We start from the raw sequence: 26,934 nt of genomic DNA, 5'->3' as shown, positions 1-26,934 counted from the left end.
CTGTACTACTTAAAAAAAAATATTATTAATAGTTAAGTGAGGAATGAAATGTTTTAAAAATATAACAATATTAACATACTAGGCTTTAAGGATTTTATAAAATACTTTGAATTATTTGACTGGTTTTCAATGATATAAGCAGATTCATTTTCATTTTAGATATTTTTTTCTGGTATTTTCTAAACATTTAGTGCCATTTTGGTCCGATTTTCCAGCCGAAAACCTAGTGCCATTCGACCATTTTAATTGCATTTCATCCAGCGTGGCAGGCCAACTCCATGGGCCAATTTCCCCGTGTGGCAGCGCACTTTACGAGCCCAAGTCGGCGGCTGGAGATGAGCGGCCTCGGGGGCGTATAATTTATGCTAAAGTGATAACCGCAGACCCATCAACCACTTACTATCGCTGCACATGGATGTGGGGATAGGCCAGGCAGTAAAGTACAAATTGGAACAGCCCTGGCCGAAATGTCAAATAGTTTCTCTTTTTTTTGTTTTGCTGTCTAGGCACCTAAAGAAAATAGGAACTAAAGCAGCGTAGGAAAATATATCTAATAAATCATTTCTAAAAAGTTTTTTAAGGTTAGGTACGCCTGCTATGACCATTTTAAATTAAATTTTTGGATGGGAACACGTCAATGATTACAAAAAAAAAACCTTTGGACAAAAATACCTCAATTTTTTTGGTTTTTTTCAGTCGTAATTTGGGCACAGCTAAAATACTGACTGCTTTGAGCAGCTAACAACTTAGGCTACCGATTACATCACTTTTCGGGGAATTAATTGTATGACCAATTTTCACATCAGGATTTTTTTTGCGAAAAATTGGTCAAAAATTAAAATTCTCGGGTTTAAATAACAATCGATTGGGAATTTAATTATGAACTCAATGAGGTATGGCATTCCCTATTCCGACCTTATTTTGCAAAATGATTGCAGAAATACCAATTTTTTGGGTCCCAAAATGGTATTTATTTTTCAGACAAGTATACCCCTGTTTTTTGAGGTTTTTCAATCGTAACTTGGCCAAAACGAGGCGCACAGCTAAATGACCGACTGTTTTGAACAGCTAACAACCTAGGCTTCCGATCCCCATCACATTCGGGGAAAATAATTTTTTGACTAAATTTCACATTTTTCATAAGGGGTAACATCGTCTATTTTTGTGAAAATTGGTCAAAAATTAAAGTTTCCAAGTTTTTATGCCAATCGATTGGGAATTTAATTACGAGCTCAACGAGGTATGACATTCCCAATTCCGACTTTATTCGCAAAATTATTGCCAAAAAACCTAGTTTGTTTGGGTAAAAAAATAGGTAGAAGGATTTCAGACCAAAAAACCATTATTTTTTGCAGTGTTTCAGTCGTAACTTGGTCAAAACGAGGCGCACAGCTAAAAGACTAACTGTTTTGGGCAGCTAACAACCTAGGCTTCCGATCCCCATCACATTCCGAGAAATTTATTTTTTGACCCAATTTCACATTTTTGATAAGGGGTAACACCGTCTATTTTTGCGAAAATCGGTCAAAAATTAAAGTTTCCGGGCTTGAATGCCAATCGATTGGGAATTTAATTACGAGCTCAGCAAGGTATGGCATTCCCCATTCCGACCTTATTTCGCAAAATGATTGCCAAAAAACCTAGTTTTTTGGGTCAACAAATAGGTAGAAAGATTTCAGTCCGAAATACATTTTTTTGCGGGTTTTCTGCCGTTTCTTGGTCAATAGAAGGCGCACAGCTGAAAACCGACTGTTACTCCCAATTCTAATATACTTCGCAAAATGATTTCCATATGGACCGATTTGAAGAAAACAAATCAAATATTGCTCCTTATTTATAGGTTTTTTTTTCAAGTAATTACAATTTTTAAATTAAAACTTCCGCATTTTTTTGCAGTGGCAGTCGCCGTGGCAGCGTGATCGCCGGACCGCCGCTGACCGACCACCGCGGCAGCGTGCACAACTTGCAGCTGGACATCATGGACGGCATCGTGCAGCAGCGGAAGACGCGCAGCGGCAGCGGCGTTTGGACAGCGCCCGTTCTGCAGGAGGCGGACAGCAATGTGCCCGTGCAGACATAAGCGGCGCAAGGACACGCAGGACATGGGGGGGATGAATGGAGGGATGGATGGCGGGATGGATGGAGCTATGGATTTATGGAATTTCTGGAGTTTCTGGAATTCCTGGCATGAGAGCAGGATGATGGCTGGACGGATCGACAGATGTGCAGATGGATTGGGCGGACGTGGACACTGGGCAATGCAAACAAATGCCCGGATACTCCGCCACTCGAACAGCAACTGGACCTTTATTAACATTCCGTGTATTTACCACCCCACCCCCTTATCCCAACCCACCCCCCCTTTCCCTCCGATTTTCCGCCGGGAAATTGCTTTTCGCGGCTGCCGCATGAAGCAAACAAACCAACCACAAAACCGCATGAAAAAGAAGAAAAATTCGCACGAAAAATGGCAGAGAATGCTGGGCGGGGTACAGAAAAAAAAAATAAACAAAAAATTACAAAAAAAGAAAATATAAAACTTCGAAAAATGAAAAACTGCAGTTAAACAATAGAGCGGGATGGCGAGCCGAGTTTAAGATGAAAAGAATTGGTAGAACAAAAAAAATATAGAGTTGGAAAAGCGAAAAAATAAAAGGAAAAGCAACAGAAAAACGCAACGCGACCATTTTGATTGCCAGCAATTTCGGTTAACACCTGTGCCATGTGCCACGCCCACAAATGTCGCCAGTAAGCCCACCCACGCCCACGCCCACGCCCACAATTACGACTTAAAAATTGCCACCCCCTCGTGCAAGGATAATTGCAAATAATATTTAATTGGAGTGTTCAAGAAGAAGGACAATGGAAAACAGAAAGATAGCGCAACACTCGAAACCCTTCTCCGAAAAAAAGAAACAATTCCCGAATGGTCAAAAAAGGAACACTTAACCAAAGTAAGTGGTGTTTCGGGGAACCCTCAAACCCTATCTCGTTTTTAATTTCTTCGCTAATTTTTATGTTTTAATAATAAAAGAAAGGATTTAAAAATAAAACAAAGATTCAAAATGTGAGATATTAATATATATTTACAGCATTTCCATTAATTAAAAGAAATAGCTGCCAAAATATTTTTTATTGATATTTATTTTTTAAGTAGGGGAAATTGCAATTTAATAATTTACACTTGGTCATTGACATCAATAAAAAATATTTTGGCAGCTATTTTTTTAATTAATGGAAATGGTGTAAATATATATTAATATCTCAAATTTTGGATCTTTGTTTTATTTTTAAGTCCTTTCTTTTATTATTCAGGTATTTTTTTATTAGTAAATAAAAGAAATAACATTAATATTCATTTATTATTTTTTTTTTAAATGTTTGTCACCTGTTTTATTTTTGTTACTTATTTTACTTTTAATTTTAAATAAGAAAACTTATTTTTTAAATTTTTATTGGCTTATGGATAAAACCATTATTTATTTTTGCTATTGGACAGTTGATTAAAATTAAACTTAAACTTAAATTTCCACAACAATTTACAACTTTAAATTTAAAAATTAAAAAGAGTTCCGATGGCTGATTTATAAATTCACAGAGATTTTGCAATTGGACAGTTGCTAAAAATAAAGCTTAAATCGCTTTAGCCACAATTTCTGCCCAGGTTTTTTAGTATAATTTATTTGGAAGCCCTTTTGAAGGGGGGTCCGTTAATTGCAGGTGTTTGAAGTGCCCCAGAGTGAAACCCAAGTTCTGCCCTATTTTCCAGTACATTTTTCTGTACTTCTTGCATTTTATTTTTGACATTTGTCAATGGGCTGTGTGCATTTTAAATACTCCCAGTGCCGGGCAGCTAAACATAAACATGAAAAACACGCAGCACAAACATACATAATGAAAGGCAGCTTTGGCCCAAGGACGCGAAGAGGGTTGGGGGGGTGGTGGGGTTGGGTGAAATGGGGGCCAAGGACGAGGCAAGGTTGCCGCAGCAAACAGCATCGCCCCCCTCACCCCTGTGGCCAACGTGGCGTGTGAGTAATATTCTGCTGCAACAGCTGCATCAATGCCAATGACAATGCCAATGCCATGACCAAGGAGATGGCTCGTGTTTTTAATGGCTTGTCCACTGGCCAGTGGCCCGCCCCCATCCAACCCAGCTGGCCACGCCCACTCGCCCCCTCAATAAGGCTAATTTTATGTGGGCGTTGGCCGATGGGCGTTGGGCGGTGGGCGGTGGGCGTGTCTCTTAATTGAAACGCGTGTTAGTTTGCATTCCATTTCCATTTCCGTTTCCGTTTCCACAGAATCCACTCGGCCAGGCGCCCGGAAACTAATTATAGAAAATCAAAATGCAATTGGCAATGGCAACTGAACTGCGTTTAGTCCACGGCCGTCTGCCGGCGGCCATTTGGTTGGCAAAAGTGGGCAAACATCAGTTTGTCCTCGCTAAGCACCATAATCATGTAGGGCAAAATTAATGGCCCGGAATTACCAAGTGTCCTTTTGAGCGGAGTGAGCACAGTTTCTGACAGATCAAGCGATTAATGGCTTCCAAGAGTTTGGATTCAGCAATTAAGGGAATTAATTTATAAAATATGGCTGTAACAAAATTGAAGTGAGCTTAAAATATTAAATTTGAGTTTTTAATTTCAGTAAATTAAATGAACTCACTTGGGAAATGTTCAGAAGATTTTAAATTTGCTTATTTTATATCTCTCCAAAATTTAGCTAAACCTAAAATATTATAATATTTATGTTTAATTTTTAATTTTAGTAAATTCAATAAATTTACTTTAAAACAAGGAAGAACGCTATAGTCGAGTACCTCGACTATCAGATACCCGTTACTCAGCTCAAGGGACCAAAGGTAAATGGAGATATGCAAGCAGCAAAGCGAGATTTAAATGCGCCACCTACCGGCGGAAGACAGATTTAAGCATTGTGGTCGTTAGGGTAGGCGTGGCAAATTTTTTTTTGGATCAATCGATAGGTATTGACGAGACCAATACATTTCAGTTAAAATTTTTTATCGAGCATAAAAATTTTGAGCGCCACAGGCTTGGGCGGTTTGTGGGCGGTAGAGTGGGCGTGGCATATTCGCATAACAAACCTGCGCTGCGTACAAAGCTACGGAATCTAAATCTGAAATCCCAATACTCTATCTTTGATAGTTTCCGAGATATCCGCGTTCATATTTACGATTTTTTGAAGTTTGTGGGCGGTTTGTGGGCGTCCAAGTGGGCGTGGCAAACTTTTTTTTGAGCCAATCGATAGGTATTGCTAAGAACAATTCATTTCAGTTTAAATTTTTACTCTAGCATCAAAACTGTAGAAGCCACAGTTTTGGGCGGTTTGTGGGCGTTAGAGTGGGCGTGGCACTCTACTGAAACAAACTTGCGCTGCGTAAGAAGCTCAGGAATCTGCTCGCCAAATCTCAATAGCCTAGCTCTCATAGTTTCCAAGATCTCAGCGTTCATCCGGACAGACAGACGGACAGACGGACAGACGGACAGACGGACAGACGGACAGACGGACAGACGGACAGACGGACATGGCTAGATCGACTCGGCTAGTGATCCTGATCAAGAATATATATACTTTATGGGGTCGGAAACGCTTCCTTCTGCCTGTTACATACTTTCCGACGAATCTAGTATACCCTTTTACTCTACGAGTAACGGGTATAACAAGATTTATAATTTCTATATTATATATCTCCCCTAGCTTTTACCGAAAATAAATAGCCATATTAATAAATACCTTTCGCTCCTTCCACAGGTTCCATCATCAATCGATTTAAAAGCAAAATACAACTCTATGTAATCACTTTATAATAATAATACATGAAATTAAATCAATATATTGTATATTCAGGAATTGATAAATTAGTAAATAACTAGCGCAAAAACGAAGAAAAACGGCAAAGCGACTTAAAAACAACTATTTACTTAGGTCCTAGTTGCTCCTCATTTTTGGATGTTGTGTAGATTTGTGAACCAACCACCGCATGAAAGAAGAAACCACCAATGAAGACACTAAGATACAAAACCCACAGACTATTTATCTATAGAACAGAAGAATCCAACTCGATTGAAATGTGTAAATCCTCAGGTGCTTTCGATCTAGCTTGTTTTTGCATTTTTCATTTTCAATTTAACACTTAACATTTGCAAATTTTATCCCAGACGGATTCAATCAACAAGTGCAATCAAAATTCAAGAGAGTTGACAAATGTACCATGTACCTAAAGTAAAAATTGAAACCCAACATTAAACTTTAAAGTGGAGAGCTAAATAAAAAATGAAAATAAAATCCCTAGGCTAAGTGTAAACGATTTATCGCCCAACAGCCATAAAACAAAGTGGAAAATCAACTATTTTTGAACTGGGCTTGCTGCTTGCCCAGCCCAGCAGGTCAGCCAGCCTTTAGTTCGAGTAGCCATCCCCGAAATCCGAAATCCGAAGCCCCAATTAAAATAATATACATGCATAACGGAAAATGTGAGAAATTGAGGATTTCATCAATTTTATTTCGGGTTGTGTGGGGGTAACCAAATATTTAGAGGACATGTTTAGGGGATTTGAGATCACTGAAAGGGCGTCTAAAAATGTTCAATATTATGGCATTCTTTTATTTATCAGTTAAATATTTATTTTTAATAGTAATTTAATTTAGTATTTATTCAAAAAACATTTAATTTATTAATAATAAATCGGTATTTAATCAATATAAATACAGAAGAAATTTACCTTTTAGGAAACCCCTCATCAGAAAAGTGTTTTGATTTGCTTTAAATTACGAAATTAAATTATGAAATTTTAGGACCATCTTTTTTCGTGATTTCAAAAGCCCTAGATAATCTTTGGAAAATTGCCCTGCCTAAGTAAAAGTTACCCGAAACCAAGAATGGAAATTGAAATTGAAGAGATCAGCATGCTCTCGAGTCGACGGAGTTTTCTTTTATATAAGTCTCGATGTTGTTATTGCTTATAGAGTATACACATAAACGTAGGCTATAACCACGTCGTCATAATAACATTTGGAATGTACATAACAAAATACTGGAACTATTTTATCTTCGTTTTCGAGATTGCGCCTTCTTAGCACTCCAAAAAAAATTAATGAAAATTCCCAATATTACAGAAAAAAAGGAAGAGAACATTGAAAAAAAACACCTTAAAAGAAAAACCCCCTTCCTCTATTTTGACCTGAGAAAATGTCGCTGGACGACGAAGGAAAAATATATGGAGACGTGTGTAAAACAAAACTAGACAATTTTTTTATTATTAAACATAGTCAAGGATAATCAACTCGAGACGATGGGAAATTGGGCCGCAGTTGGCGAATATGATTATGAGAAACCAAGGATGTAAAAGATATATTTATAGAAATGAACTATATGTATACATACGGACAGATTGATTATATGATTATATAGTAACTTATTGTCACAACGCAAGAGCAATCAATGTTTAACTTTATTAAATGTTACAAAGAGTTTTAAATATTAAATATACCTAAAGAAATATATACAGATATAACTATATATTGCAGATTATATTCTATACATATAATTTGTAGGTGAAGCTAAGATGAATGAAATACTAGACGTACTCGTAGTTTGCCATTGTGTTTGCCAAAAAAAAAATCGGAGATGAATATAAAAAGAAGTTGTGTCAGCCAATACAGAAATTTAAGAAAAATTATTTACCAAAGAGTTCTGAAGAATCTCATTTAAATTCATCTGTAAATCTATTGTATCCGCGAAATAAATAATCCAGGAATAATTAAAATGTGCAATCCAGAAAAAACTAACAAAGGCCAATAAAAACGCATTTCCCGGGCTGGCACTCTTCATCAATTTTTTTTAATAGTATTCATTTGAAAATCGTTATTTTTGTGTCTTAGCAATAATAATATAAATACAAACAAAATGTGTGTGTCGCTCTGTCTCTGTCTCTATTGTGTTTGAGATTACTCGTATCTTATAATGAATATTATTACTAAACTGAAGCAAAAGAATAAAGAAAAGTAAGAAAGCAAAAACGGAGGAAAGCGCAGAATGGAATCCACAGAAGAAATTAAAATTGCTAATTAAAACGATTACTTACAGTAGACCTAAGAATACAAAGATTAAATAAAGAAAACGATTTCCTTAAATTTAAATTTAACATGCGATTTGATTTAACATTTTTGTAACATTTTTGAAAAGCTTCACGGACTTAACAGAAGCTTTTAAAGGAGAAATGTGAGCTTTTAAGGCGCGGAAAAGCTCTTTAGAAGCTCTTTGCGAGTGTTGAACTTAAAAGCTATTTTCTGATTCGTGTATGAGCTTTTAAAGCTCATTTGAACTTAACCTAACTTGTGTTAAGCTTTTGTTTTGAATATTAATTTATCGTCAACCTTAATGTTTTTATTTTTATTGCAGAGGTGTTGCTAATAGTATTAGTATATTGGAATTACCTTTTGTTATTATAATAATAATTCAGTGATGGTCATTCGGCTTGCCGAAGTTGAAGTGAGCTAATGTCTTTTTATATGTTTTAGTTTATGTATATTGCTGATGCTGCTATTGAAATGAAAAGGGTTAGATATATTATAATTTATTTTATATGTTTTTGTAATTATGATTTTGTCTCTCTTTTTACTCACTGGTAGAGTTGGTAAAACAATCGATAGCACTGTCAATACTATCGAAGGTTTTTAAATTTGGGAAACATCGGAGGTATCGTTCAGTAGAATAATTAATTCTTTCGTACGAATTTTGGTATTTTTGTGCAATACGTATTCTTAGGTATTTTTTTTAATTTTAAATATTTATTTTCAACGCCGAACTTATTTTCATTTTATAACCAGCTATTAAATAGCTGCACTCAGCTTCTTGTTCACATATCGCTGAATCGGTGAAGCAATGAGCTGATTGGCATAAACAAACAAACGATAGTATCGATAGTGAGTGGCAACTCCGACAAAACTATCGCCGGAGCCGACTATCGTTGTTTTACCAGCTCTAACTTCTAGTGTTCTTCTGTGCATTGCGACTTTGTCTGCCTCAAAGTACATGCCACTTTGCTACTTCTCCGCCTTGCAAATTGCTCTTGGGTGAAATTAAAATATTATTTTAAGCCCTCAAGAAGGAAATGGCTTCTTTGAGGTCAACCTTACATATTTGGATATTCAGGTGCGAGCGGCACTTCTCAGCCTCTAATTTAGCCAGGACCATAGGAGAACAAGTCTTTACACAAGAGCTTTATTAGTCTATTTCCGTTTAAACAGGCCACGGAATATTTATTTTGAAGATCCTTGGCCCTCGAGCGCTATTAAAGGCTGGATGGTAGAAATATTGTGTTGAAAGATAGCGGGGATTTTTTCCCCGGGTCTTTGGGCCGAGGGGTTCCCGTGGCCAGTAGGAGGTTGCTGACTGGCTATATAATATTCCATTGCCCTCATACTGATCTTATATCGGCCCTTGGAGGAGCGATCAGCAAGTTATAGGTTACTTTTGCGTAAAAAATTTCTTGGATTCGCGCGCTCCTTCGTTTCTACCTAAAAAAAGCAGAGCATTACTTTATACTTATTAAAAATGTGCCAACTGCTATTGGCTTCTCCATATTGGTTTCCTGGATTTCTTTGATTCGCAGGCTTCTTCGTTTCTACCTAAAAAAAGCAGAGCATTACTTTATACTTATTAAAAATGTGCCAACTGCTATTGGCTTCTCCATATTGGTTTCCGGATAAGTTTGCTTTTCTTGGATTTCTTTGATTCGCAGGCTTCTTCGTTTCTACCTAAAAAAGCAGAGCATTACTTTATACTTATTAAAAATCTGCCAACGGTTTTTCTAGTATGCTTTCCGGATAAGTTTGCTTTTCTTGGCCATAATGGAAATGTTTTTAATTCGAAATTAGGACATTTATGCGGGGAATCGGCTCTACCATTAAGTTCTGCTGTTCAAAAATTAAATTGCAAGGAAGTTCCACGGCATCACTCTGATTGCCCCCCCTCCAGGATCAGCTTGCCATCCGAAGCGCACCTTTTAAGTGGAAAATCTGCCTCCAGTTTAACTTGGTCAGGAAAGCATCGTCTGCCGGTCAAATATTTCCACTAGCTGATAATGCGCCGGCCTATCGTGAGAAACGTCAATGGAAACTTTTTGCATCGGAGTTGGTAAACCCCACATTGGTCCACGCTGTCTCGCGAGCGATCAGCAAGTTATCGATCACATTTGCGTAAAGCATTTCTTGTATACGATCGAAAATGCGCTTTTGAGGCGCATCCCAGGGCTAACGGAAAAAAGCATACCATAACAAACTAAGTAAACTAACCATTTAAAAATAAATATAGCGTTTTTTACTTCAACGGTTTGAAAAATATGAAAAAAAAATTCCTGGAACAAAAATGTAAAATTAGAGTATATTGAAAACATTGTCCTTCATATCTCAAATTGGTTCTGTTTCGCAATAGGATTTCACAACGCTAGCGATGGAAGTCGCGCCTCAAAGTTCATGCCGTCTCCGCCTTGCAAATTATTCTTGGCTGAAATGAAAAATATTATTTTAAGTAGCTGTCCTCAAGGAGGAAAAGGCTTCTTTGAGGTCAAGTTTTCATATTTGAATATACCTTACAAGTGTCTCGGAATGGTTTGGGGTACTTCCTCCGAACTGAAAGCCAACTTCGGCGGAGAATCGCCAGTAAAATATTATTTTAAATAGCTGTCCTCAAGGAGGAAAAGGCTTCTTTGAGGTCAACTTTTCATATTTGAATATGCCCTCCAAGTATTTCGGAATGGTTTGGGATACGATACGAATCCAAGAAATGCTTTACGCAAATGTGATCGATAACTTGCTGATCGCTCGCGAGGGCAATGGAATATTAAATTCGCTATCCGATCCAGGACTGATCTCATATCAGTGGACAGCGTGGACCAATGTGGAGTTTACTAACTGCGATGCAGAAAGTTTCCATTGACGTGTTTCACGATAGGCCGGCGCATTAGCAGCTAGTGGAAGTATTTCACCGGCTGACGATGCTGTCCTGACCAAGTTAAACCGGAAGCAGATTTCCGTTTTAAGGGTGCGCTTCGGATGGCAAGCTGACCCTGGACCGTTTGATGCGGTCAATCAGAATGATGCGGGCAATCAGAATGAGGCCGCGAAGCTTCTTTGCTATTTTCATTTTTGAAATTAGTCGAACAGTAGAACTTAAGCCGGGTGGAATTAATGGTAGACCGATTCCCCACATACCTGTCTTAATTTCGAATTAAAAACATTTTCATAAGAAAGTATTATGGCCAAGAAAAGCAAACCTATTATCATGCATAAATCAAAGCGTACAGCTCCTATTTATTTTATCCGGAAAGCATCCTTGAAAACCGATAGCAGTTGGCAGATTTTTAATAAGTATAAAATAATGCTCTGCTTTTGTAGTTAGAAACGAAGGGACGCGCGAGTCCAAGAAAAGCTAACTTATCCGGAAAGCATCCTAGACAAACCGATAGCAGTTGGCACATTTTTAATAAGTATAAAGTAATGCTCTGCTTTTTTAGGTAGAAACGAAGGAGCGCGCTAATCCAAGAAATTTTTTACGCAAAAGTAACCGATAACTTGCTGATCGCTCCTCCAAGGCTCGATATCAGATCGGGATGAGGGCAATGGAATATTATATAGCCAGCCAGCTGAACCAGGACAAAAGTCAGCAACCTCCCACTGACCACGGGAACCCCTCGGCCCCAAGAGCCGGGGAAAAAATCCCCGCTATCTTTCAACACAATATTTCTTCCATCCAGCCTGTAATAACGTTCGAGGGCCAAGGATCTTCAAAATAAATATTCCGTGGCCTGCTTAAACGGAAATAGAATAAAAAAGCTCTTTGAAAGATTTGTTCTATTAATAGGTCCTGGCTAAATTGGAGGCTGAGAAGTGCTGGTGCAACTGCACCACAAATTTTCATTTTTAAAATTAGTCGAGCAGCAAAACTTAAGCCGGGTGGAAATATTTGGCCCAAACCTTAGGCCGACAATGCTGTCGTGAACATCAAAGCGCATCACAGGGCTAACGGAAAAAAGCATACTATAACAAACTATAGTAAACTAACGATTTAAAAATAAATGTAGCGTTTTTCACTTCAATGGTTTGAAAAATATGAGAAAAAAAATTCCTGGAACAAAGTTAAGAAAAAAGATGATTTTTTAAAATTAGAGTATTTTTAAAACATTGTCCATCATATCTTAAATTGGTTCTGTTTCGCAAAAGGATTTCACAATGCTAGCGATGAAAGTCGCGCCAATTTATGTGTCAACATTTGGGGGAAACTTTTCGATATAAGTAAATATTCAGGGTATTCCCTAAACTGTTGAATTGCTGAATTGTTGAATTTTGATCAGCTGTTCCATACAAAGTCAACTGTCAGAAATTTCATCAATTCAACAGCCTCGGGACTGTTAAAAATTTTGTTGACTTTTAGGGTCGTTCCCTTAATTGCTGATATTTTCTGTTTTTTTAACAATTCAGCAACTCAACAGTTTAGGGAATACCCAGATTGACACTATCAATGCAACTACTTAACTATATTTTTAATATTTTAACCGTCAAACTCAATAAAAACCACTCCCAAAACTGAGTACAAAAATAAATAAATATAGTTAGTTTATATTTCTGTTTATAATATTAGTTTATATATCATTTTTTTTACTTAATATTTATAGATAGTTTTCTATATTCATGTTTTGAAATAGTTTCTAAAAGTTGATGTGGCACCATGCATGCCCAAAAAATAGATCATCAGTTACAAGTATGTGCTGTGTTAACTTGTCAAAACTTTCCAATTATTAACATGCACATGGTCCCTCCTAATAATTTACCTTATATCACATCCGTTGTATCCACTTACATTTCCGGAACAATGGTTAAACCAATTTAGAGATGAATAACATGATAAAGCTATGGAAACCCGATTAAAAGGAAGCAAATTTTGTGTATACTAAAAATTCTTTCAATTTAAATTAGTTTGTATACAATTTTTTATATAGTTTCTAACGAATGATGTATAAGTTATATGAGAATTTTTTTTGATTTTACATTACTAATCTTTGCTTAGTTTTTGGCGACTTTATAAATTTTTGTTTAAATTTTTCTTGTTTGAAAGAACTAAGAAGTATGCGTCAAAAACGTATGATACCTTAATTTTTGAGTATTATTAAGTGTGCATATAATTTGTGTAAGCCGTGAAATTTTCAGTCATTTATTAAGCAGACAAATCGAGCTAAATTGCGATCAAGTGTCCGACCTTGGCGCGCCGCCACTCGAGAACATGCTCAACGGTCGGTTCAACTTTGGATGGTTAATACATTTATTTTGATTATTTTCGGGCGGGTCACGCTTTCGCCGATGACCCTGGTCTTAAAACGCGCGAGAATCTCTCTCTGGATAAAATAAATGAGAACTGCACGCTTTGGGTTATGCATGATAGTATTATATGTTTGCTTTTCTTGGCCATAATATATCTTTAGGGAAATGTTTGCAATTCGAAATGGGTATAGGGATTGTGGGGGAGGAGCTCTCTACCTTTAATTTCATTGAGAAACTGGCGATAAGGAAATTTCTGTATAACCCGTAACGTTCGGTGATGTCTCTGAACGCGATCTGGCCGGGTCTGGAAATGCATTTGAATCGGTATGGTATAGGTATGTTTAGGGTATATTTTTTCTACCTGCCACCTGATAGGCGAAACAGCTTTCCACCGTTAAGAGCCACAAATTGTCCGGTTCGCTTTCCCAGAATGCGGAACGCCAGAAGGCAGGGAAAAGTTTTTAAGAGCCGAAACAGCTGTTCATTTGGTGACTGACTTGCCGGCAATTACTGCGATTTTTTGCGGAACGAGGCGGGGGCAATAAGGGTCCCTCAAAATAGTTTGGATACACTCAAAAAGTCAATAACAATTTCCGACAAAACTGAGTTTACTGTAAGGAAACTACTCTTATAGATGATTCTATATGCGATTTATCATTAAGGTAACAATTTAAGTATTGGGTACATTTGATAATATAATAAATATGAGTTATATTTTTCTACAAATATTTCCACAAATTTTACTCCCATATTACCTGTATACCCATATTATCTGAACAGTCAATTTTTTTATTTAGTACTAACTACTACACATAGTTTGCATTTAAAATATAGAGAATGTAGTACCTAGCTACTGTGGCCACCGACTCCTTAGTTTATATTAAATTTCTCCTTAAATACAATGAAACTAATAATTGTTTCATAAACCCCATTTCGATCAACCAATTTCTTCATAAAAGAGGACTAAGAATTTCCCAGAGGACACAGTCAACCTGTTGCAGTTGCAACTCGAGCCGCGTTCGCTGCAACATCATACATGTTGCACGTTAACTCAATATTCATACTCCCGATGTGCCGCAGATTTCGCCTTTAGAAAGAAAAATAAACAGAAGTCCCCTCCTGAGAAGGTATAATAATAATTTATCAACAGACAGCCGACAAATAAACACACATGTCTATGTATACACCCGAAAAAAAATCGTCATCTAAACGCCCCTTTTTAGGTGTCAATGAAATATTAAAAAATAACATAAAGAATGGTAAAAAACTCAAAAAAACGAAAATTTTAATGATAGTGACATAAACTTTGAGGGACAACAGCTACAGTTTTATATCTATATTTTTATTAATTTTGTATAAAACTTGTTCACTGTACGTTTTTTGATGAAGAACCACTGTACCAACGAAGAACCAATCGAAACGCTATTCAATCACAACTGATATCGATTAGGATTGATATCGATACCGATAATTTTTTGAAGAGTTTATGTTGATTTCATTCCTACCATCTCATCGCAATGGACATTGAAAGTTTTTTTTTTCTTGATAGAACCTACTTATGACCAGGGTTCAAGGGACGAGTACTTTCTGTATCGGAGTAACCGCGGTTGTTATCAAAAAAACCCTATTTAGATTAGATTCGATTATTAAGATTTTTCATATATTGTTGTATGCTTTTGACCCTTACTTAGGATCAAATTGATTCTAAAAATTTCACCCACACTTACAAAATTGACACTCAACGATTTTTTTTGTGTGTACATATGTATGTACGTATGTACGGTGGGTACCGACTCAGCAGCTTAAGTAGCTGCTCTAAATAATAAATTCAATTGTAATCAGAATCGTTTATGTAAATATTCAAATCGTCAATTTGCCCGGGGTGCCCGGGGAATTGTCCACCAATAATCCGCGAGGCGGGGGGAGGTGTGAAGATGGCGGGCAGATGCAGATAAGCACCCTATTAAGCCAACAATAAACTCAACAAGTTGTTCTGGAAAACTGTCAATTAGAACCACGCACTGTGGCAGCAACAATTTTCATTTTCCGAATAAAAACACAACATGCAACATGTTGCACTAGGGGTGGTTCACAGGTGTAGATGTAGAGGGGGCAGGAAACCCCTTTTGCTTTAATATTTTTGGATTCAGGGTAAACAAAAATATATGTATTTAGAAAAATGTTTCAGTGTACCAAATAAGTTTAAGCTTTATATAGTAAACCATTATATGAACAATAGGGTGGTCTAAAAAATGAAAACTAGTTCTCACCATTTTACATTGTAGATTAAGGTCTGTAAAAAATGTAATCAAAAATAAAAAAAATTGTACATTTTACAAAAGTGTAGGGTGTACAACAATTACTTTACTCTCAAATAACTGTCTACACATATTTGCATAAGATCCGAAAAAAACAAAAGTATTCTCTCCTTCTAATCAGACTAGTTGTAATCTCTTATAAGATGATATACATACGTACGTACATGCATAGCTATTCTATTTTTATCTCACAAAGAGGTAAGGTAAGTGAAACACTGAAAAAAAAACAAAAACAGAAACAAAAACAACGGTTCTTGCTTAAGCGAATATATAATTGAATAAAAGAGAGACTTAAAGATAAGCATTGCGTTCCGTTTCGCCCCCTTTTTCCTATTTACCGTACTTTCACGTTAGGGAGAGTCATCAATGAATTATATTTCTTACATAAATCCATGTACAGTATTGTACACTGATAAAAAGACTGGTCAATTAATTTCATAGCCAAATCATTTGATTTTTATGGAGTGGGGTTTTTTATTCATTTTAAACATGGTGATAATATTTATTTAATATTTTTCCATTGACTTAAATATTTTAAAACGGAATATGTTTTGTATAACATTTTGATAACATTTTTTTTAATATTTTTACATTGACTTAAATATTTTGAAATGAAATTTGTTTAGTAAAGACTTTTAATTTATTTATATTTTTTTAGCAAATTAAAGGTAATATATAAAACTAAAATTAATATTTGAAAAACAAGGGCCGCTGGAAGCTAAAGTCCTTCGGCCCGGCTTTTTAAGCTAAATTAGGATATCTAAATTCGAAGATGAACTCTATTAATGAATTCCCTCAATTTTTTAATGTGAGAAGGTAGGATGGAAGGGTGACGATCCAAAAATGGAAAATCGTGTGTGATTTAAAGCTTGGCAGGTATCGAGAAAATGGTCGATCGAATAATAATGAACGTTTCTAGAAGCCTTTGAAATATTTTTTAATTCTGAATACTTTTTTAGGTATGGTATTAAAATATTCATTATCATTGTTATTATTATCATTCATAATTTTTAAAGAACCAACAGATAGCTCCAGTGGTATGAGTAATTGAAATACATTTTTACCATATACAACCAGAAAGATAATGGAACAGAGGACTTTCCATATGAATGAAAAATACTTGGTTTTCGAAAATGGTAATTGCTCACAAAAATTGGTGACTTATGGGCTTTCGAAACATTTTCGAATACCCGAACTTGAAATATCACCTTGGGACTTCCGATATCCTCAATGGGTTTTTTTAGATTTTATACTTAACTTCAATATAAAGCAAGAGATTCTTTTTTTAGTAAGCATGTTAATAATTTTACTACCCCCTTTTTTTTATCAGTGCAAGGTGTAAAACAATAAGATGAATGGGAGTTACGAGAGAGTATTACCACTGAGCAGCGGCCCCCCTTGCGAGCGAGTGCGAGAGCGAGCGGCGCTCCTGGGCCGAGTCGCGGTTGCAACGCAACATGTTCGAAGTTCGACGCTCGACGGCCGCTCCACGTTCGCAGATCGCAGGCCGCCTCCGGTCAGTCGCTCGCGGAGCGCCTTCGTGAAACGGTCAGCCGCGCGGCCAATAAAATAAGCAACTGAGTTGTTGTTCAGTGACAGTGCGATACTGACTTTGATCCGAACCCGAATCCGAATCCGAAGATCCCACAGATACGTCCAGAGCCGAGCAAAAAAAAAAAAAAAAAAAAACGCTGCAAGCGGAGCTACTATTTAAAACAAAAATTCCTGTGAGTGTTACGAGTTTTTTTTTCAAGTGAGTGCGGTAAATATTTCGAGCTTTTCTTATTTTTTTTGCTGTGCCTTAGATGAAAAACAAATATTTGAAAAATTAAAACCAATCAGTGTAAAATCGAAATCGCTAAATATATATCGAAATAGAAAATATGGAAAACAATTGGAATCGCAGGCCAACGCAAAAAAAAACCAAAGGGGCAGACAGAAAGAAAGCGCTTTTATTATTTTTATTTTTAACGATTTTTCTTGCAATTTTGCCGTGTTTGCTGGTGTATTTGTATTTTGCACACACTTTGTTGTTGGGTCAGTTGGCGGCTTTCGCCACTTTACGAGCAACTTCCTTTTTTGGCCCGAGGAAAACCAGTCTGGCCAAGAGGAGACCTCTGTGGCCGAAAAGACACTGCGAATGTAAACAAAACGTATTTGTTTATGACTTGACCAGGATAAAATCCAAAGCCCCCCAGACCCTCAAAACTCAGAACCCATTGCCAGAAATTCAGAGATTCTTAAGTTCCTTTCCCCCCGGTTTCAAAAAAGAAATAAAAACAAAAACACCCGGTGAAAGTTTCCCAGTCACAACTTAGAACTCTCTTCATTTTCGGGTTTCTTTACTTTTTTGCTTGATAAATGAGTCGCTGGCATGGCCCCCGGGGCGGTAAATCATCTCTGCTTGTGGCACTGACAATTTCACAAATTTATATATTTGCCACAACACCGAAACAACACTAACACTCGCAGTCGAAAGTTTTCCACTTGGAGAGCCAAATTTGACTAGCTGGAAAAGTCTGCGCGACTAAAGTGGAAAATTGGCCAGAGTTGTGTTTGCAAACGCCAGACAGAAAACCCATTGAGGATATCGGAAGTCCCACGGTGATATTTCAAGTTCGGATATTGGAAAATATTTCAAAAGCCCATAAGACCAAAGATATTATGAGCAATTACCATTTCCGAAAACCAAGTATTATTTATTCAAATGCAAAGACCTCTGTTCCATTAATCTTTCTGGTTGTATATGATAAAATAGACTTCAATTACTCATACCGCAGGAGTTATATGTTGGTTTTTTAAAAATTATGAATAATAATAATATTAATGATAATGAATATTTTAATACTAAACCTAAAAAAGTATACAGAATTAGGAAATATTTCAAAGACTTCTGAAAATATATGGGAGATCTCACAGAAAGAAGGTATAGCTGCTCTATTTTGTAGATATTTTAACAATGCAAAGTTTTCCTATAGGTATATATATGGTATTTAACACTCGCAAAAAGAATTCAGAATTAAAAATTACTCAAAAGACTTTTAAAAATATTTTGTGAGATCTCACAGAAAGAAGGTATTGTAGCCCTATTTAGAAGATATTTAAACACTGAAGGTATTGTAGGTCTAAGCTGTAGATATTTCTAACCCTGCAAAACTGTCGCATAAATATAGATGGAGTTAGACTATACAAACTGGAAACTGGAGCCACCACTGGCTCCTATTTTAACTGGTTCCCCCGCCCGAGAATTCTCCATGTCGGCTATATATTTTTCCACCGCTTTTCGCTGACTTCGCCACTCATATCGAATGGCAATCTGGAATATGCCAGGCAGATCCAATTGCATGCCACATATGCAGATGTAATGGGAGAGTCGGGCCCACTAGGCCCACCCCTTGCCACACGTAAGCCCCCTTAGAGCTACCTCCCCCCCCCCTCTGAAAATGGGACCCCCTGGCCCCCGCCAACTGTACCGCTGATCTGCTTGCCTCATTGCCGGTTAGAAAGCCAATGGAACGAGTTTCGTTGAGTGTGCAACTTATTTTCTAAATTGTTGTCGCTGCTGATCGTTGAGCGTGGCAAAAAAAATACACACATTATTTATATGGCCAACGTCGCACAAAGAAAATACCTGTCACCAAAATTGGTCATCAATTTGTTGTCTAGAAAAACGCTTTAATCAATGACGTTTCAATTAGATCTTCTCTTAAAAATATGATAAATGTTCACAAAACACGTTGTGATCTTAGTTTTGGGGTGATTTCATTTTGGTGGAACGTGTTTTAATCTTAATTTAACTATTTTTATAGAGTGCATGATTCATAAGCTTTTTTAGAAAAGTCTTTAAAATGTGTCCAAAATATTTATGACATTAGTTGTAATAAGTAGGTTCGATGTTTTTGTATTATGAATAATCCGCTGTTGAAACCGTCCAACTTTTTACGTTTTTTTATAGGATTATAGTGTTTTTAGTGTTTCTGATATATTAGAAAGTAATAATTTTAAGTAATTTATACCCATGGTTCATTCAGTTTATAAATCTCTATAAGCAAGGCTCTCTGCAGAGAGTGGTGGGTGATATTGTCAAGATCCCATACCGCTCATTCATCATTGCGAAGATCGAACTGCCATTTATGCGATTGATTGATTGAATTTTAATAAAATCTTTGAATTCTGATTTATTTTTTTTGATCGGGTTTTTCTCTGGGAGTGCGTCGTCATCATTTAATGGTGTAGCAAGAAGAAGAATCACCAGAACGAACCCATAGAAGAAGAACAAGAAGAAGCAGAAGACTGGGAGAGAGGGCTATGAAGAGAGAAAGAGAAAGACAGAGAGAAGTTAATGGATTAGGAAGCGAGCACAAAAAAGGCAGTCAAGAAGAAGAAGAATCGAATCTCGGCTTGCGACACTCGCCCTCTCCCTCCCACTCCCGCCCGAAGAAGGTGGGCCAGAAAGAGAGGGGGCGAGCAGAGGGTGAGAGCGAGAGCAAGAGCGGAATTTGATGGCCAAAGGAAAGGTGAAAAGAGGCAACTTGGCTTAGACGATGATGATGACGGTGGCTCTGAGTGTGTGTGTGTGTGGACAAACAGGTATTACACACACAGACTCACACCTGTGTGGAATAACTAAGCAGCGACCCGATTTTCAAGAGAGAGAGAGAGGGAGAAGAAATCAAGCCAAGAATCCATGCCATGCGCTTGAAAAGTATTACAAATCTATAACAAATCTACCACGATCTTCAAGCCACCAGAGATAATAATAAAGATGAAATTGGTATTGGTATTAACCAAATATTTCCAGTTCTCAAAAGTTGGGTTATAAAAAGAAGTTGTTTGGGCCATTTGTTTGATAGGAAATTAAGAAAATCTCCTGGTAAATTATTACTATGACATCGTATTAGACTCTAAACTTTTCTTTTTTTTTTAAATAATATGATAATTAAAAATGTTTATCCTTACCATTAAATAACTTTAATATTTTTTTTAATTTATGCAAGTAGATATAATTTGAATTTATAAAGTTGATCAATTTTAGTATATTTGTATGTTGATTAAAAATAACTTGAAACTGTTGGACATTTTACTAAATTATTCGAAAACTTTTAAAAATACATTAAAACTCTGACGGTTTCTTAGATTAATAGTCTTTTTTTTTTATAAAAAAAACAGAAGTTAAAAGTGCTTATAACAAGTTGTTGGCTCTCCTAATTAGCTATTCCAATTCCGATTAATGGAATTCTATTCTTAGGCTGCCCAAGTCAAAGAGTTTTTGCCCTGGATTTATATACCTAAGCTATATAGGCCGAAAATCGGTATGCAAAAACAAGAACAAGTAGTCATCATATGTAAAACTGTTCTCATTAAGTTCCCGACAGATCATAATGATGTTTCGCCCCATCTCTGTCTCACACTCTCGTGCGTACTTGTATGAAGGAAAAAAAAAACCGATTTTTTTTGTGATTTTGCCGGTTGCCACACCTGAAATTCAACTCTCTCTCTCTCGCTTGCGCCAACGCAGCAACAAGAACAAGAACGACCAAAACGAAAGACTTAAACGACATACGTGTCTCGCGCTGACGTCGCCGCTCTTCCTCTCTCTTTCACCCGGCCTCTCTTCCCCACTCTCTCGCTCACCGATTTCAGTGTGTGTTTTTTTTTTGTTTTTCAGTTGGTTTCCAAAGGCGCGCCGTCGCAGTTCGAAAAACGCGGCTCCCGCCAGCCAAAAAATACAACCGCAATTAAATTTAAATAACTAAAAAAAAAAATCGATTTATAAAAAAATCGGTAAAAAACGAGAAACGAGATTAGAAACAAGTACGAATTTTTTTCAAGTGCTGCCAAAGTTTGTGTTTTCTTTATTTTCTGTTTTTGTGTTTGCCCTTTTGCCTGTTTCGTTTTTGGTTTCTGTTTTGGTTCTGCTTTTTCCCGTATTTTCTCTATTTTACCTGTTGCTTTGGCCTGCAAGAAAAAACAGCAGCAAGAAAGCAACAACAAAAGGATCTATTAAAGAAGAAATGAAAGAAAAGTGCTAGTACAAGGATTTTCGCTCTCTCTCGCGCTCTGCGGCTCTCTCGCTCGCTCTCGCTCTCTCTCTCTCTCTCTGGATTACGCTCTTCATTTTGCCAGTGACAGGTAAGCAAAAACAATAACAACCAGAAAATCGGAAAATCAGAAAAAAAGAAAAACAATTTTCTTGTAATTTTAATTGGAAAACGTGTTACGTTGCACACACAAAAATGTGAGAAACCAACAAAGAAAATCTTTTGGAAAATGTTAGGCAAACGAAGACATGTGAACTAGAAGAAGTTGCCGGTCGAGCGGTAAATAAAGCTATTCCCCCCAACCACCCCCATCTGTGGTATTTTTCTGTACCATCTGTAACTTGGGCTCTATAAGTATTCAATCAGCGAGTTTTGGTATGCAATATGTTTTTTTTCTTTTAAAATACTTTTAAATACTTGCCAACTCGAATTTCTCCTTTATCATGATAAGCCTATAGAACACTTAAAATGGTCCAGTTTCTTTTAACACATTTCTTTAAATTTATTTTGAAAAAAATATCGTTATACATAGCCTTCTGTCTAATTTTCTAGAATTTAAGAGGCAGCTAAAGAAGTATCTTCAAGTTGTTTTTCTAAGATTCGTTCTAATTTGTGGTTGCCTGTTTGTTTATTTTTTGTTCTTCTCGCAACTTCAGTCGCATTCCCTTAACGCTCATCAACTCGTTTGTTGTTGGGCTGCATTTTCTGCGCTTTTCAGTTTGGCCCACCCCCTCTGGGTTTTCCGAACCCCCCCCCCCCCAACGCCCCCAGGAACTTACTGATTTTCCCCTTTCGTTACGTCTCATTGCCTTTTTCTTGTTCGCCGTCCTTTTCCTAGGGCAATGCATTTGGAACTAGATCTTAAAAGATTTTTTTTCAGGGGAAACCAGCATCTTTCTATACCGTCTTTGATATCTTCCCTCTCGTTTGCACAGTGTGTGTGTGTGTGTGTGAAATGTTTTTGTTGTTTGTTGCCGCTGATTAAATTGTTTGAGAACTTTCGTTTATAACTTGATGTGCCACCCCGGTTTCGCCTTCTGCTTGGAAAACTCGCCACCCACCCGGCGACTTTCGCCCGGAAAATTCCTACCACCGACCACCGCCCACCGTATTTAGTTTCATTTCTGTGTGCAATTAGGCAGCATTTATCTCGTTTAAATTTGCGGCTGTTTTCGAAGCTCAGCGGGTCCCGCTTATCACAAAAACCCAAACAAAGCACAAAAGATACGTGTGCGGGGTACAGGGGGAGAAAAAAGGCCGATATAGTCAGCATTTATAAAAGAATATATAATTTTAAAAATTATTCAGACTTAGATTACACCTTTAAGTTAAAGACTTACTCAGTAATGCAATTATTTTTGACTGTAAAAGTTAATTTGGGTTAGATATAGCACATATAATTTTTACTAAGCCTTTATCCCATGGTGTATAAGCATTAAGGTCAATTTCTAGATTTAACAAATTTCTCCCAGTGCAGGCCGTCTAGAGCCTGATGAATGGCTGGCTAAATTAAACTTAGAACTTTTTGAAGTCTCAAGAAACTTCAGATCTTAAAAGGAGATGTATTTGAAGTGGAAAAGATTAAGAAAGATGAGGGAGAACCGAATGAATTTTTACCAAGAAACATCGTAGGCTTTAAGTGAAGATACATATCCCCATTTGTTGAATATTAATTATCAGAGGCATGCAATTAAATTGGCAAAATTGATAATAACCCTTTTTGCCAAAGCCCTAGAAATCCAATTGAATCATTGCTATGCTGACTAAGTCCTCAAAACCTGACAGCTCATCTGGCCCACCCCTTATAAAGAGATGGGTCTCCATAACAGACCTACTTACTCAATTGTTTCTCGCTCACTTCACATGGCAGCCACGCCCCCTTTTTAGGGGCCGGGGAGCACCTACGTCAACCTCCAACCTTTGAGGGAAGGCTGAGGCTCAGGCTGCTCGATTCTAATGCATTTGCAAACCCTGATGGCAATTGAAATGCTGCTGCTGCAGTGGAAGAAGCAGAAGGAGCTGCAGCATCACCAGAACCAGAAGCATCATCATCGTCTCCTCTTGTTGTTCCATGTGGCATGTCATCATTAGGATGTCGTCTGGGCTCTATAGTCTCGGGTATTACCCTGTGCGAAGAGGGGTATATTCGGGTGATCCTTAAAAATGAAATATAAATATATCTTATATTTTAAATGCTTTTCTTTTTAAGGGTATATTGTTTATAAAAGCAATCTATGTTATGTATTAAATAATACCAAATAAGGGGTACCTTTTTGGGCTGAAAAAGTTGCTTTACCACCTAGGTACATACTTGTAGTATTTGGTATTTGGGTTTATTCGGGTGATCCTTAAAAATAGAATAGAAATTCCTTTTCTTATATCTTAAATGGTTTTTTTAAAGGGTATACTCCTTATAAATGCAATATATACTATGCATTTAGTAATACCAAGTAAGGGGTACCTTTTGGGCTGCAAAAGTCGCTTTACCACCTAGGTACTTGTAGTATTTGGTCCTACGAGCCGGATACCCTCAATACCCCCAATTCCGACCCCTGACCCCCGTTTTCTGGTGCTGCTCTTCTGTTTCTGCGGCGGCTCTAATGCATTTTTCATGCATACATTTAGCAAACGTTCGCCAATCAGACGATGCCGCTACTTGATGTCTGTCTGTCTCCTTTGGAACCCCCCCCCACCAACCTACCAACCGATTTTCCCATGCCCACCTGTCTTTCCGTCCGTCCGGAACTCAACTCGACTGCAGTTTTTTGGTATTTGTCATGTTGACAAATTGCAATGCCAACCAACATATGTGGAACTATTCGAGGTAACGCAAGGATATCGGCGGTGGGGGTGCCGATTGAGGGGCTGCCGCTCTCGAAAGTCCCAAATCCATATGCAAATGCCATTGACAGGTGGGCAGGCGCAGGTAATCTGCATGACAATCTTTTTTTTTTTTCTCTTTTTTTTGGTCCTGTTTGCATTGGCCTAATGCACCGGGAGAAATCCGGTCGTTAATTGGCCCTGGCTGCAAAGTGTTTGATTGCATTACTTAATTGATTAGATTTAATTAGAAATTGGCATTGATTGACACTGCGAAATTGCCTTGTTTTCAAACGGAGAGAGTTGTTAAACGCTATTCGAGAGCAGCGATTTTTATTGCAATCTCTTAATTTTTATTTTCTTTTTGTTTTGGAACTATACAAATTTTGTTTTAATTTTTTTTTGCACTTCTTATACAATTTTAAATAGTATTTCCTCATTGTTTCTCATTAGATGTTATTTTCAATTTAGTTATTTAACTAGTAGAGCTATAATTTGTACATTAATCTTCAAGCTTATATTCTGGTATTTGGTATTAAAAGATTTATATTTTGCCCTGATTTATTTTGGTATTTTTCCAAACTATTTTAGTATTTTTGCGATAAAGGTTTTCAGGAGTTGTGATTTGCCTTATATTTTTAATAATTCCTTAGAGATTGGTTTCTTTAAATGTAATGATCTTTTATTTACCGTGTAATACGGACCAGAAACAAAATTAAACCTTCATTGGGAATAGAAATTCACCGATTCGAGCCCATTCAAACTCGATTGTGCTGGGGAACTCTACGTTTAGAGCATCGCTCCCCGTGTGCGGGTGTGTCAGATTTGCTTCTGAACAATTGCATTTTAATTGCAGTTACAATTGCAGCACTTTCGCCCCGATATCTGCGCAGATTCGGGCCCAAAATGCTAATCAAGTTTTTGGCCGCTTTCCGTTTCCGCAGTTGATTTCCATCGGTTAATCAACGGGGCACAACGCATCGCATCGCATCGCTGTAATTTCAGTTTACGAGAACGTGCTGATTTTCGTGTATTGCATTTATCGCCCGTATATGTTTCGTGTTTTATTCCATTTATTTATCTTGTGGTTTTCGCCCAGTCCTTGAAACTGGATGAGATCATAGCCCAGGCGTTCGGCCATATCGAAATCAAACAATAACTCTGTTTGTTTTTACAAGGAACAGGAGAAATCCCTCCGGCTTTTGGGTGGAAAATAAATAAGCAACAGAAATTTGAAATCAAATTGCCGAAACGTGAGAGACATTTTCAAACCGACACCGTAGATAATTTTTCAAGAAAGCCCTCGTTTGTTTTTGAGGAAGTACTCAAAAGATTGCCAAGATTGATTGAAAGGTACGAGAGTTATTGTTTTTTATTTTGTGACCTCGAAATTGGTGGAAATATCATTTGCCCAGCAATGGTTTTTGCACATTTCGACCCTGAACTGCCAAAAATAAGATAATTAATCAGAATATAACTGCCAAAATATTTTTAAAAAATATCATCGTTAATTTTATTATCTTGGAATAAGGTTTATCTATACAAATAAATAGTATCTTTGTTATGTACATTTTAGTATTCAAAATGATCCGAAAATGATATTGAAAAATCAAAAACAAACCCCTACTAAAACATGAGATTTATGTACCGCTAATTTATTAAATCTTTCAACACTTGGGTCGACTCGGTGATTTATTTTCTTCCCAAAGCCAGTTCCGTTTGAATAATATAATATAACTACTCCAGGGGCAGCAGATAATTAAGTTTTTATTAATTAGCAACTGCACTCGGGGTGATGATGTTTTAGATACTCACGTGAAGCATTCGTCAGATTGTTTTCCAGGAATACTCCATTCTATACAGATAATTTATTTGCTAATTATTTAAAGCCACAATTTGCAAATAATGTGTGGACACAGTCGAACAGCATATGCGTCGTATATAGTTATAGATGTTCGAGTAGAAATTCCCCCGAGCCCAGAATTATTCCAGTTTTTCCCCTCTTCGCCGCCAATGGGGATTTCGCGGGGTGCCCAGGTTCCGCAAAACAGGTATCGAGGCTTCAAAGTAAAAAACGTATATATATATATATATCTAAGGCTGAGAGAAAAAATCCACTACAGCAAACTTAATTAGAAACAACACCAACGACTGCGGCGAGGCAAATAAAAATTAGAAATCTTGAAATGTTGCTAAAGTTGTTGAGCATCTGTAGTGGATACGTGGCTTTGGCGGTTGTTGTTATTCTTATTTGTGATTCTCTTGCAAAAAAAAAAGGTTTATAAAGAAAAAAGCAGCTTCGAGTCACCGGCCAAAGTCATGTGAATGGCTTATGCTAATTTTATTTCATTTCGCAGTGGCTTTAATTGTTGGCGGCCAGCGAAGATGGGCCGAATACTTCTAATGGCAAT

General features: G+C 37.0%; 2 protein-coding genes across 4 annotated transcripts in view; both read left to right on the top strand.

The window, feature by feature from the left end:
• Positions 1-2,592, top strand: part of LOC119557487 — a 56,649-nt gene extending 54,057 nt beyond the window's left edge. Inside the window, exon 3 of the mRNA XM_037870258.1 lies at positions 1,897-2,592. Within this exon, the coding sequence (XP_037726186.1) occupies positions 1,897-2,080 (184 nt within the window). The 3' untranslated portion in view covers positions 2,081-2,592. The remainder of the gene's footprint in view (positions 1-1,896) is intronic.
• Positions 2,593-17,194: 14,602 nt separating this feature from the next.
• LOC119555987 (low-density lipoprotein receptor-related protein 2) overlaps positions 17,195-26,934 on the top strand; it is a 164,323-nt gene continuing 154,583 nt past the window's right edge. For 2 of the 3 annotated variants that reach the window (XM_037867718.1, XM_037867714.1), the window contains exon 1: positions 17,195-17,389. The gene's annotated coding sequence lies outside the window, so the exon portion shown is untranslated. Of the gene's footprint in view, positions 17,390-21,660; positions 21,795-26,934 lie in introns of those variants that run through there. The other variant, XM_037867717.1, reaches the window with a different exon arrangement.

The sequence above is a fragment of the Drosophila subpulchrella genome, chromosome X, assembly GCF_014743375.2.
Source record: "Drosophila subpulchrella strain 33 F10 #4 breed RU33 chromosome X, RU_Dsub_v1.1 Primary Assembly, whole genome shotgun sequence".
Taxonomy (NCBI): Eukaryota; Metazoa; Arthropoda; class Insecta; order Diptera; family Drosophilidae; genus Drosophila; species Drosophila subpulchrella.
The sequence above is the reverse complement of the archived record's forward strand: the minus strand, read 5'-3'. Positions and strand labels throughout refer to the sequence as shown.